Source organism: Falco cherrug, chromosome Z, assembly GCF_023634085.1.
Source record: "Falco cherrug isolate bFalChe1 chromosome Z, bFalChe1.pri, whole genome shotgun sequence".
Taxonomy (NCBI): Eukaryota; Metazoa; Chordata; class Aves; order Falconiformes; family Falconidae; genus Falco; species Falco cherrug.
The window spans coordinates 34937465-34949558 of NC_073720.1; the positions used below are offsets into that span (position 1 = coordinate 34937465).

The 12094-nt window shown below is 38.0% G+C and overlaps 1 protein-coding gene across 5 annotated transcripts in view; it reads right to left on the bottom strand.

Moving 5' to 3' along the window:
- The window catches only part of ZDHHC21 (zinc finger DHHC-type palmitoyltransferase 21), a 39236-nt gene that overhangs the window by 11918 nt on the left and 15224 nt on the right, over nt 1-12094 (bottom strand). For 2 of the 5 annotated variants that reach the window (XM_055698670.1, XM_005441029.4), the window contains exon 7: nt 4250-4366. The exons of 1 other annotated variant lie outside the window; for it this stretch is intronic. In XM_055698670.1, coding sequence (XP_055554645.1) covers nt 4250-4366 — 117 coding nt within the window. Of the gene's footprint in view, nt 1-3327; nt 3658-4249; nt 4367-12094 lie in introns of those variants that run through there. 2 more of the 5 variants (XM_055698673.1, XM_055698672.1) reach the window with 2 other exon arrangements.

The window sequence follows — 12094 nt, forward strand, 5'->3', positions numbered from 1 at the left end:
TTGTTCTTATCTCAACCCTCAAGTTTTACATTCCTTTCCTATTCTCCTACCCACCCGTCTGGATGAGGGGGAGTGAGCAAGCGGCTGCATGGTGTTTGGTTGCGGCTGGGGTCAAACCACGACAAAAAGTTAGGCAATGACAGGTACAAAAGATCAGAAGACTGCACACCACCAATGAATTTTGGCAAGTGCCAGCACACACAGCAGAATATTCCACCAGCACTTAATAATGTGCTGTTTTCCCTTCCTGTATTAGCTACTGCCCTGTTCCAGAAAAACATGCTGGAATGTATCAGATATTTCCTTTCCATTATATGTTCAGTCGGACAATATTTTTTGACTTTTGAAAAAAAATTACCGAAGATGAGAAAATGGCAGTATTTCCCTTTAAAATCTTCTGCTTGTCCTTATGGCTTGTCAAACTATCACTTAGCTCAATTCTAGTAAAGAGCAACTCTGCTTATAAAAATGCTGTATACAAAGGTCACAATGCAAATTAATTCTATACATTCAACTTAAATCTTGCTGCAGTGGTAAAAGGATAGACTTCTGTAAATATAAAGAATCAGCACAAGTGCTCTGACCTAGGGTACATACCATGCTTCATAATGCATGCTACATTCCACTCACATTTGAGCAGAGCCACCAGACTGTGGAAATCAACCATAAACAATGAAGCACGAAGTTGCCATTTCAAGTCCTAGTTCCTCATTACTGATGATGCTAGAGGAGGATGAAAAACCCCACGGCTTCATTATCCCAAGTTGCTTCTGTGAGGCTGGCAGTAAGCAGAGCACATTCTGTGTACGTACAGGACACTCGAAGACTGGGAACTGGAGATTTTTTTAATACACATATCCAATATTCCTGGGAAAAGTTAGCTTTAGCTTTTTATTACTTAGGTGAAACAGAAACTATTGGCTTGGTTTCAGGAAAAGTATATAATGACAGTCAAGCAAGTTTACCTTACAGAGAATCAGGAAGTTTTGCTACAAAAGGGTCAAAACTTGTTAAGAATTGAGATTGATTTTCTTTTTAAATTTTGGCAGCATTTAAAATACAGATTAAATAATACTAAACTCTGACAAACCTGAATTTGCTGGACACGTGCATGTATCAGTCCAAGTTCAGATCACAGAGTTGCAATGCTGATTGTCTCCCCCAGGAGCTGTGGAACTAATCATGGCTTGACCTTAAACTGCAAACATAGGCATGGAGCATGAACTAGGAAAAAGTTTATCATGTTTTCCTGTACAAGCACAATTAAGACCTACCCTGCTTCACCTTTTTCAAAAGGCCCGTGTTCCTGTCCACCTCTTGCACACATCTCTGGGCAGCTTCAGCAATCACTGAAATTAATGCTTTCAACAATAGCTATGGAGCAATGAATATAACATGAATGCTTTAACTGCGCATAACTATGCCTTCAAGTGTTTGAGTTTCTTTTAAACTAACATCACGTCTGCACTATTACACTTGAATGATTGTGTTCTGCTGTTAAATTTTGATCTGTACCTTATCATAATTTAAGCTTAATTTCAGCATCGACTCCTGGTTTTAAACAGCTCATTTCAGATACAATGTGCTTAGTTTACACAGAAGGGTTAGATGCTGAAGAGTAACTCCAGCATAGCACACAGTAGGAACGTCGCTATCTCTTGAAGACTGCAGTTCATTGCTTCTACAGAACTTGAACATCTTCCATGCTGTGTGCTCAAGACCATGGGTGGGTGTATACCCAGCTTCTATGTTTCCCTATTCTACGCATCACAGGCATGTCTTTGGGAAGCCTGCAGAGAAACTACGTGCTCACTGGCTGCCCTCTCCTCTGCCTTTTCCATTGGCTAGCCAAAGCTGTTAGTAAGTGCTTATGGAGGAAGCAAATCCCCACACTACAATGCTGACAATCAAAAACCATTCGTACCGAAAGATCTGACACAACTTGCAGAGTAAGCACAACCTCTCCAAACAGATCTGGCTTTATTCATTAAGTCCAACTAGCTGTTCCCAAGCAGATTTCCACAAAATGACTGTATTGTTTATGCTTGCCAGCTCTATACTCACAAAGAAAGGAATGAAAAGGAAGACGACAATTGTACTGCTAGTATGGAAATGCTTTGAGCAGGGGGTGGACTAGATGACCTATGGTCTTCAATCAGTCAAAGAACAGCATCCATGCGGTCTGAATGAATTAAGAGTCTGGAGATCTCAGTAACAGATATCTACTTCCCCAGCAATCCAAACCCAACAACCGCAAACCTAAAACTTGTCCATGTGAGGCAAGCACAACAGCCCCTCTGCTACAGGGAGAGTGCAGCAAGAGGCCCTAATGCAGATCCGTACTTTCCAGCATCTGCCTCTCATAGTCCATCCATACCCACAATTACCATGGTTGTGTTCATTTCACAAAATTTGGAAAAGAGGACAAAAGGGAGTATCCAGGTATACCGCAGCTCAGCAATCCACAGAATTATGATTTAAGCACATAAAAGGAGGTTGGAATTGAAAACGCTATTAGCCCACACCTGTTTCAGAGTAGCAGCCAGCTCAGTAAGTGCAATGGGATGTATTTCACAGTATATTGTACAACTGACATAAAATAGAAGGGCTTTACAGTGCTTTGTAAGAGTTTGCAGTGGTGGTAGCAGCCTGACAGCTTCAGAATGGTGAAAGAACGTACTGGGAATTCATGCCTGTGGCAGAGGAAGCACAGCTGGTATCGTGTTAGAACAGAAATATCCAAAGTTTTAGGTGTATGCAAGAGAATCAGGTTCAGTCTGAAAGTGTTTAGGTATACTAATAGTATTTATATAATTTCTGTGTTTTAGTGTAGTACCGATTACATGCCTTTTGGTTCCTTCCCATACATCTATTTAAGAGAGACTAAAATGACACCCATACTTCAGCACCTGAAATCTAAGGCTCCCTGAGCTTCTGTATCCTGCTGCTGGGAGTGAGGGTGAGCAGAATTCAGATCTCTGCACCACTTCAGCTGGATACCCAGCAAGGCACAGTATCAGATCAGAAAAAAACCCAACTCTAGAGGCCTCAGACACAAAGGTTCTGTGCCAGCACTTAAACAGGCAAGTGAGAATGTGTCAGCAAGACCCTGGAAGAGAAATCAGACACATAGTAAAGGTGCACAAAGGCAAATCTGAAGACCTGGAGGCTGACAGAAAGCACAGAAAGCATTCTGGTAGAACAGCTGTAGGATGGCAAAGCATAGCTACAGTCACACAAAGAGCAGAAGGCAGTGAATTTATGTAAAGGTAATACAATAAAACCAATAAGCAATATTTTTGTTTTATGTCACAGAAGGAAAAACTATACAGTGATTTTTGTGCTTTATTCCATACAAAGGAATTACATAATACAGTTAGGAGGTTTTCCATTATGCACCTACAAAGGTTAATACTGTGTAAATCCGCATAATCCCATAAAGAAATCTCAGGCAGATCTCAATCAGTTGTGGTCATAAAGATGCTGTCATCTTGTGTTCATTGTCTTTTTAAAAAAGTTTTTCAGGCCAGATCATACACCCTTTCAGACATAGACAGATCCAAGTGTTGTACTCTCTCTGGTCAATGCCGTAGGACTTCAAATGCTTCTATGGATTCTCGAGATGACACTAAAGAATTCACTGGCAGTGATTAATGTCTAATGTACAGAACAAGATGTTACACTGACAAAAGCCTGTTTCTTGTAGGTATTTCCTACATTAGCAAATTCATATAACTGGAAAATTTTTCCACGCAGAGGATTTTTTTTCTGTACTTTTAAATACAGAATATGCATTTGGACTATAAATTGTACCTGTACCCATTCCGCAGTTTAGTAACTGAAGAGATGTGAAAGTAAGCATAGTTATTAAAATACTTTACAAAAATTCAGGGTGTATGATTTATCAGCGAGCCTCGCTGTCACAAAGTATAATTGAGACCAGAGTGCGTAAGAGTTTAAAATGAAAACAAAAATGAAACCCCACAAATATGAACCTTGCACACTGCACAATTCCAGGACAATGTATGTTTTTATTTTACTAATACAAATCAGGATACTGCCTTGATAGGTGAATTATTAGACACTTGTTTGTTAGAAGGCTTCTTAAGACTTCCTTGGAGGCAAGTCTTGACAGAGCACATACCAAATAGGTGCCTCAGTGCAACTGCTTCTCTATCCTCCCCTTAAGTGCAATCTGTTTTTATTTTGAAAATAAAACTAATAAATACTTCTGAAATTAGATACTTACAGTGAAAATACCCATTAGCTGAGTGTAAAAGAGTCCACTTATTCCACCTAATATTATTAGACCCATGAAGGCAGATATTCTTAGGAGAGCAAGTTCATGTCTAAATACAAAAACATCCTAGAACAAGACAGAGAAGAGAGAGACTTTAGCACTTACAAATTAATTTATGTCTTTGAACCGAGTGGAAATACTAGGTAAGATCTGTTCCCAAAGAGCTACAGCTAAAGGCAAATATTGGATTTTTAAACTACACTGCAAATCATTGATACATTTATGTGCTAAAATTATAAACCAGAAATCTTTTATTTATACGTGTAAACAGTTGGGGTTTTTTTTTGCCAGACTGTTAAAACTCATTCAGGTATTTAAGATTTGGGAACAGATTGAGCTCAAATGGGTGATTCCCGAATCTTCCATCTCAAACTGTGCCAGATGGCTACACACAAGCTTCAAAACATTAGAAATCCATTCTGTTAAACAGTCTGATTTATAAGACACCTATATCTCTGCTCCCAGACACAGCAAATTTCATTTTACCATCACCTCTGTTGTAATAAAAACAACATTCCTAGATTGACTCTTGAAGATGGTACCTACAAAATCCAAGTATTTGTATTGGACTGGTGTTGCTGTAATGCTGTCTATTATCCAACATACACTTATCTTCATCTTTTGAATTTTGGCCTTAAGTGGATTACTGTAACTTTGGACATGGGTGCACAACCAAGTTGCCTTAGGGTACTGGAGAATATGAATTTACTGTATCAGCTATTCTGGAAAGCCTGCTCTCACCCAGAAGAAAATATGAAAATTGTAAGAGTTTTATAATATTTCTCAAAGGATAAAACCTTATTTTTATCACAGGAAAAGACTTGTACATGGCAGTTACTGTAGATGTATTGCAAGTTCACACCCCATCTTACCCTTTGATAATGAGTTAACACACCCATTCTCTTATATTCCTAAGTTACGATTATGTTCTCAAGGCTGTCTTTTGAACACACACATCTGCTTTTCCACTTAAAAAAGCCAGATCACAGCAGGAAACTATTAAGACCTTTCAAGTAAACTTTAAATTACAACCACAACATTAAAAGTGAACTGAAAGAAAAAAAACAAAAACAAAAACAAAAAAAACACCCAAAACACTGCTTTTGAACTTTCCTTCTTTATGTTCAACCAGTAGGACTTAAGGATGAGTAATTCTTAGATTCCGGAATACTGGGTTTTAATTAAACCGAGAATAATTAAAGAAAATCATACTTAGTTTAAAAGATTGATTTTAGATATAAATTATTTCCATGAGGGTTCAAAATATAAACCCAGGAAAAAACTTTTTACTGGCTACTAAAGCTGTGAAGAAAGTAAATATTTAATGAACAAGTAGAACTCCCTAATTAACCAGCTAAACCAAAATGCAAACCCCACCAGTCTTTTCTGAACTGGTACGCCAGCTCTTGTTAGTATTGGTCTTTCCTGCTGCTGTAGAGAATATATGATTCATTTCCATATGTTTTTTAAACTCTTCTTACTCAGGTAATGAGTTAATTCAAATTTAAATCAACTCAAAATAAAAGCATTCATACTAATCTTTATTCCCCTTTCCACCAGCCCACCAAAGCTTTAATGAAAAGCAAGGTAAGACAAAAGTTCTACTAACTATAAAATACTTTCTCTTTGTATCTTCATAGGTATGTTGTTTTATTATATCAGAAATGTTTTAGCTTATTCAAACTAAACTTGAAAAGAAACAGTGAAAGTTAGAGTGCCAACAGTGAAGTCACATTTTGGATCTAGCAATTCCCCCATTAGAAAGAAGTTTGTAAGACAGCTTTTAGCATCCTCCCAACACACTAATTAGAAGACTTCCTTCTCTCAAGCATCACCTTCAGCAGGAAAAAGACATCACTCAACAAATGACAACAGAAAATCCTAGCATGAAGAAGGCAGGCTGCGTTTTGCATTTGGCCCTTCTAACCCATGTTAAAGCTAGAGGCACCGAAAAGGAAAGGCAAGGAATACTACCCTGTCTTTCCTTCCTTCCTTCCTCCCTAAAAGATAACAGAATCATAGAATGGTTTGGGTTGGAAGGGACCTTCAAGGTCATCTAGTTCCAACTCCCCTGCCATGAGCAGGGACACCTTCCACTAGACCAGGTTGCTCAAAGCCTCATCCAACTCATCGAGGGACTGGGTATCCACAACTTGTTTAAGCAACTTGTTCAAGCAACTTGTTCCCCTGTGTCACCACACCACCAGTAAAGAATGTCTTCCTAATATCTAACCTACATCTGCTCTCTTTTAGTTTAAAAGCATGATTCCTTGTCTTACTGCTACAGGCCCTGCTAAAAAGTCTGTCCCCACCATTCTTATAAGCCCCCTTTAGATACTGGAAGGCTGCTATAAAGTCTCCCCAGACCCTTCTCTTCTCCAGGCTGAACAAGCCCAACTCTCTCAGCCTGTCTTCATAGGAGAGGTGCTTCACTCTCTGATCATCTTTGTGACCCTCCTCTGGACTCACTCCAAGACATTCATGTCCTTCTTATGTTTGGGGCCACAGAGCTGAACACAGTACTCTAGATGGAATCTCATGAGAGTGGAGTAAAGGGGGAGAATCACCTCCCTTGACCAGCTTGCCATGCTTCTTCTGATGCATCCCAGGAGATGGTTGGCTTTCTGGCCTGCAAGCGCACACTGTTGGGCCATGGTAACCTTTTCATCCACCAGCACCCCCCAAGTCCTCCGCCTCACTGCTGCTCTCAACCCATTCTCCGCCCAGCTGGGGGCTGCCCTGACCCACATGCAGGACCTTGCACTTGGCCTTGTTGAACTTCATGAGGTCCACACAGACCCACCCCTGTCAAGGCTCCTCTGAATGGCATCCCTTCCCTCCAGTGTGTTGACTGCACCAGTCAGCTTGGCGTCATCAGCAAACTTGCTGAGATGAAAGCTTCCACCACAAGAGACTGGGGCTTGCTGAATTACTAGTAAGAAGAGGTGACATCACTAGTGTTTTTTCTAGCCATTACACAGCCCTTGGGGAATCAAGGTCTCCAAGTCAATGATGACCTGTAAATCAATACTGGGCCCTCACCCAGCAATGTGTACAGACAGAACAGTGTTTTTCTATAGAAAACCAAACTATGTGCAGGAATAGAGTCTCCTGGTAACCAGACCTTAATAACAGAGCTACTTTCACAATTCCACATTGAAATAGAAACAAGTGATTCCACAAAAATAGAAAAAAAGACCATTAAAAAAAATCAATTTAAATCACACTGATAGTAATTATACATTTAGAACATTGTTGATTTACATAAAAGCTCAACCCAATTTTTACTATTCCTTCTGAGAGGTGAAAACATTTTCCCAGCTAAGAAAAAAACAACCAAAACTATAATAAATCAACTCCCAAGACTAGTCAATAATTAATCCATTTCTCTTCCAATGTATTTTGAACAGATCCTCTTGTTCAAACACCACTTTGGACTCATCAATCTCACTGCTGAGACAGCCCGCGCCCCAGCCTCCAGAATCACACTATCTGTGCTAACACAAAGAACTATGCAGCCTAAACCACAAAGCATAAGCACACGTAAGCTGGTATCACCAATGCGCAAACGCTCTCTCACAGCACAACGGCCTTTTGTCTTGTCGCAGCTCTTTTCCACATCAGGCCAGGCTGGCACATGTGGCCTTCGCACAGATGTTAAATCATAGTTTTAACAGTGTGATGCCTGCCCTTCAGGTAGCCCCTTTCTCCTCTCCTTTTTATCAACATCACAGCCTAACTGCTCAGTCAAACTTCAGGTCACGTGGGTCACTGCCATTGTCTTTCTACTTCGCATTTACTACACAGCTCAGGTGTGCCCTCCGCGCCCGGCTGTTGCCTGTTCTAAAGATTTTGAAGTTCCCTTTAGCCACTACTTCTATCCATCCAGTCAAACTGCAAGGATTCTTGGATACTTATAAAAATGGATAGAAATGTGTACAATAGAAACTTGTCACAAAATAAGGACCAAAGTGTAGGTCTGTAGGATTATGTTGAGGAATGGATTACAAACGATGAGATCTGGAATCTTTAACAGGGCAAGATCTGTTTTTGGTTTTGCACAGAAAACCAGTCTCAGTGACACATTCACATGAGACTTCCTCAACCCCATGGCAGAACACATGCCATGTCTTCATTTGTAAGCATCAACCGTTACAGATGATCCCTGCAACGAATGCTACCATTGACTAGAAAACCAGCTATTATAGCTTTACCGTATCACACAGGAGAGAGGTCAAAAACAATGACAGGTCCAGCTTAAGATCATAATCAATGATACGACCACTGCTTCCAAACTCAACTTTCTTTTTACCCTGCTAAAAACAACAACAACAAAAAATCCAACCATGAACACATTCAATGGATCCTTGCCATTTGCAGTATTAGGTTATTTTCAAGGGTTTACAGTTTTCCTTTCAAAACAGTACACTCTGTCCAGGGGACAGAGCTTTCAGCAGGACCAACACAGGACTATTGTATCTGTTCCCAAAGAGACAAAGTGAAAAACAGCCTTCGTAAATTTTCATTTACAATGTAAGACTCATTTATACAGTCTTAATTCTTTACTGAAATATGATATACACAGAAATTAATATACTAACAAAATATATTAAGATACTTTATCTTTCTCTTGGGGAACGGATACCTCATATAACACATGCTAACCTGCTTGTCTGTTCTCAGATGCAAATGCCCAAGATGTCTGTCCCAGTCTGGTGATGAAGTCAGTTGATCAACTTGGCTATTGTAAACACAGTGTAGAATACAGAACAAAGCCAGGCTGTTGTATTAAAAAATGTGAAACAAAAAATACAGACTGCAGGTTTTGTGGGAAGAAAAGGTACAAGGGAGAAAATTCATGTTAAAAAAAAAAAATAATATTTAATTCACAGAACATCAGGTGCATTCTAATAAGCCCTTCTGTAGACACATTTATTATAATAACTACTGATGTTTTATGTAAAGCACTTTTTGATTCAGGACTATTTCAGGTCTACTAAATGAGCCATTTTCTAGCCTGATTCATGATTGATTTCTTTTAAGTGAGAATGGGAATAGCACTCTGATTCCAAAAACAATTGTCTACACAGAGTTCAATTCAAAGTGATAATTCTGAAATAATTTCAGACTAGAACCAGATTTTAAGAAAAGGCCTTACAATCTTCACATAAAAATGACTATCAATATATTAAGTTTCAACAAAACCTTATTCTCTCAGTTGTTCCTATCTTTTTTTTTTTTTTTACAGACCATATGCTTATCTTCTAAATTTATTTCAATATTCATATACTATCCTTAAAATTATACAGGAAGAGAGCAGGCTTACGTTGGTTTTGCAGAACACTGAGAAGGAAAATGCTGATATATTTTATTTTTTTAAAAAACTCTCACATCCTGTAGGTCATTTCATGATCCTAAGAGTAAAGGTTTCCTTTAGATTCTCTTTACAAGATAAATGGACTTTGGATGATATGTATTTTTGGATTTTTAATTAATATTAGTTAATATACAATACTGAAATAAAGATTACTGTAAATAGTCTTCTCACAAAGTCTAGTATTTCCCAACATATTTTATTTGGAATTGGAAAAGCTGAGTCCCAGACAGAGCAGGCTGACATTGCCATAATGCTTCCTCCATTATTCTTCCTCCCTGCCTCAGTATACCAACAGAGCTCAGAAAATTTTAAAAATTAGCTAAGTAACAATATTTTCAAAATATACAATGGATAACTGCAGAAGCAGGAACAAAATAAAACTAATCAGGGCAAAGGGGTTTGGATTTTTATATGTCAGTGTTTTTTGCTATGACAATGATTCTAGCAACATTTCTAGCAAACAGTATGTATCAACAAAATTTCTATTGCTGAAAAGATTAAAAGCCTTCTATGAATCAGGTAAAATATACCGCCAAATCATTTATTTTTGCTTCTAGTTGACCAGCTCTGTCTAGACACTGTGCCAGCACAGCCATTGAAAAAGCAACTACATAGCCATGAGACTAGTATTTATTCTTCTCATCTCACTATCCACAAGACTGAATACTTCCTGACCTTGACGTTTTGTAATGAAGATGCAAAATTAAGAACATTCCAGTCTTAGCCTCTGAAAAACACCAAAGCTAGCAGAGGCACTCATATGCTGTTTTATTCTAATTATATATTTTACTTCTGCTAGGATCTCATACTGAAAATTACCATTTCCTTCATTTCTAGCAGTAATTGTACTCCTCCTGCTGGACAAACAGAGGCAATAACCACAGTCTATCAGTGTTTCAATTACAAGAGCCAAGAATACTATGAAGTGATTTTTTGCTAGAAGCTGAATTATTTTATCTCTATTGAAATGGCTTAACCCTTTAAAGATAAAAACACATTTTAATTCACAAGGAAATATTAGCATGCATACAGTTATCATATTTTTATAATGCATTAACCAGTACTGTGATAAAATGATTATTTCACAACACCATTGAAAGCAATTTTAATTCTACAGCTTTTGTGTTATGCACTATTTTATATCCAAAGAATAAAAATTAAGATGAAGGCACACTGCCAAAAAATTCACAAGTATGTTTAATGAGCAGGAATAAGATAATTCCAGATGGCTGTTCAGAAAATATTATCTAGTTTTTTTGCATCTGTGCTAAACCACTAGCCCCTGTTAATTCAGAAAATGTAAGCTCTTGGTTACAGCCAAAATTTCAACAAAGAACAGCACTTCCGTGAAAGTTAGAAGGTACTGCAGTCTCTGGAATGCCCTGGTACTTCAGCCTTAATTGATACACAAAGATTAAAAAAAAAAATCTTGCAGGATGCTTGCCTAAAAACCTGACTAATAGTAAGCAAATCTCACTGGACCTGTTCATTTGACATCAGAATTACGTAATTTGGACAAATTATTCTGTGGCACAAAGTTACATGGCACCATATCCTTTGCAACACTTTAAAAAATCGGCTTAATGGGGCTTTGATGCCATCTTCCATGCAGACATACTGACTAGACACCTAAACAAATTATCCTTAATTTTCTGTATTTGTGTGTGCCCCCTGTTTTACAGCTGAAAAACTGAGAAAGTTAAATACTATTCGTTATAATACTGGATTTAACAAAGGTCTGAACATACCAGACCTGCTGCCTCTACTGTTTCTCATACAGTGTAAACATATTTATCTCTCTGAGGCACAGAATGTTATATACTTTAACACAGATCCAGTTTTTCAAAAGGAAGAGTGACATTTGAAGTGTCCACATATGCAAATTAATAAAGCCAATAACCACACAGCTAAAGTAAAACAAAACTAAAGAGAATAAATAGTTTTTTCCCCCGACTCTGTAAATTTAGGCAGCCAAACATAGGAAGCTGATCCACTCCTCAGGCAAATGCATTAAACTGGGTTAAAATAATTATTGCATATGTATCCTGCCTCCTAACCTGTCACATCTTCTAAGGTGTAGATATTAAAAGTAGGTCTTTCTCCAAAACACTTGAAATTAATCCAGTTAAACCATCAACAAGGTTTTATATGTAACAATTTTTTTAACTGTTGTTATTACTAATAAATATTTATTATTACCTCTTTAGAGGTTGTAAACTGGTAAATACGATTTTCCTTTTCTTTTCTTGCACAGGCCATATCCAAGCAAACCATCTGGTTCCCTTTCATCCTGCTCTTAAAAAGCAAGGCTAACAAACAAAATGTGGGTTCATTATCTAAAGTAAGTTAGTCAGAGCATTCAAGGGACTCCCATAATGAAAAGGAAATATTCTGCCATGAAATTACAATGTTAGAGA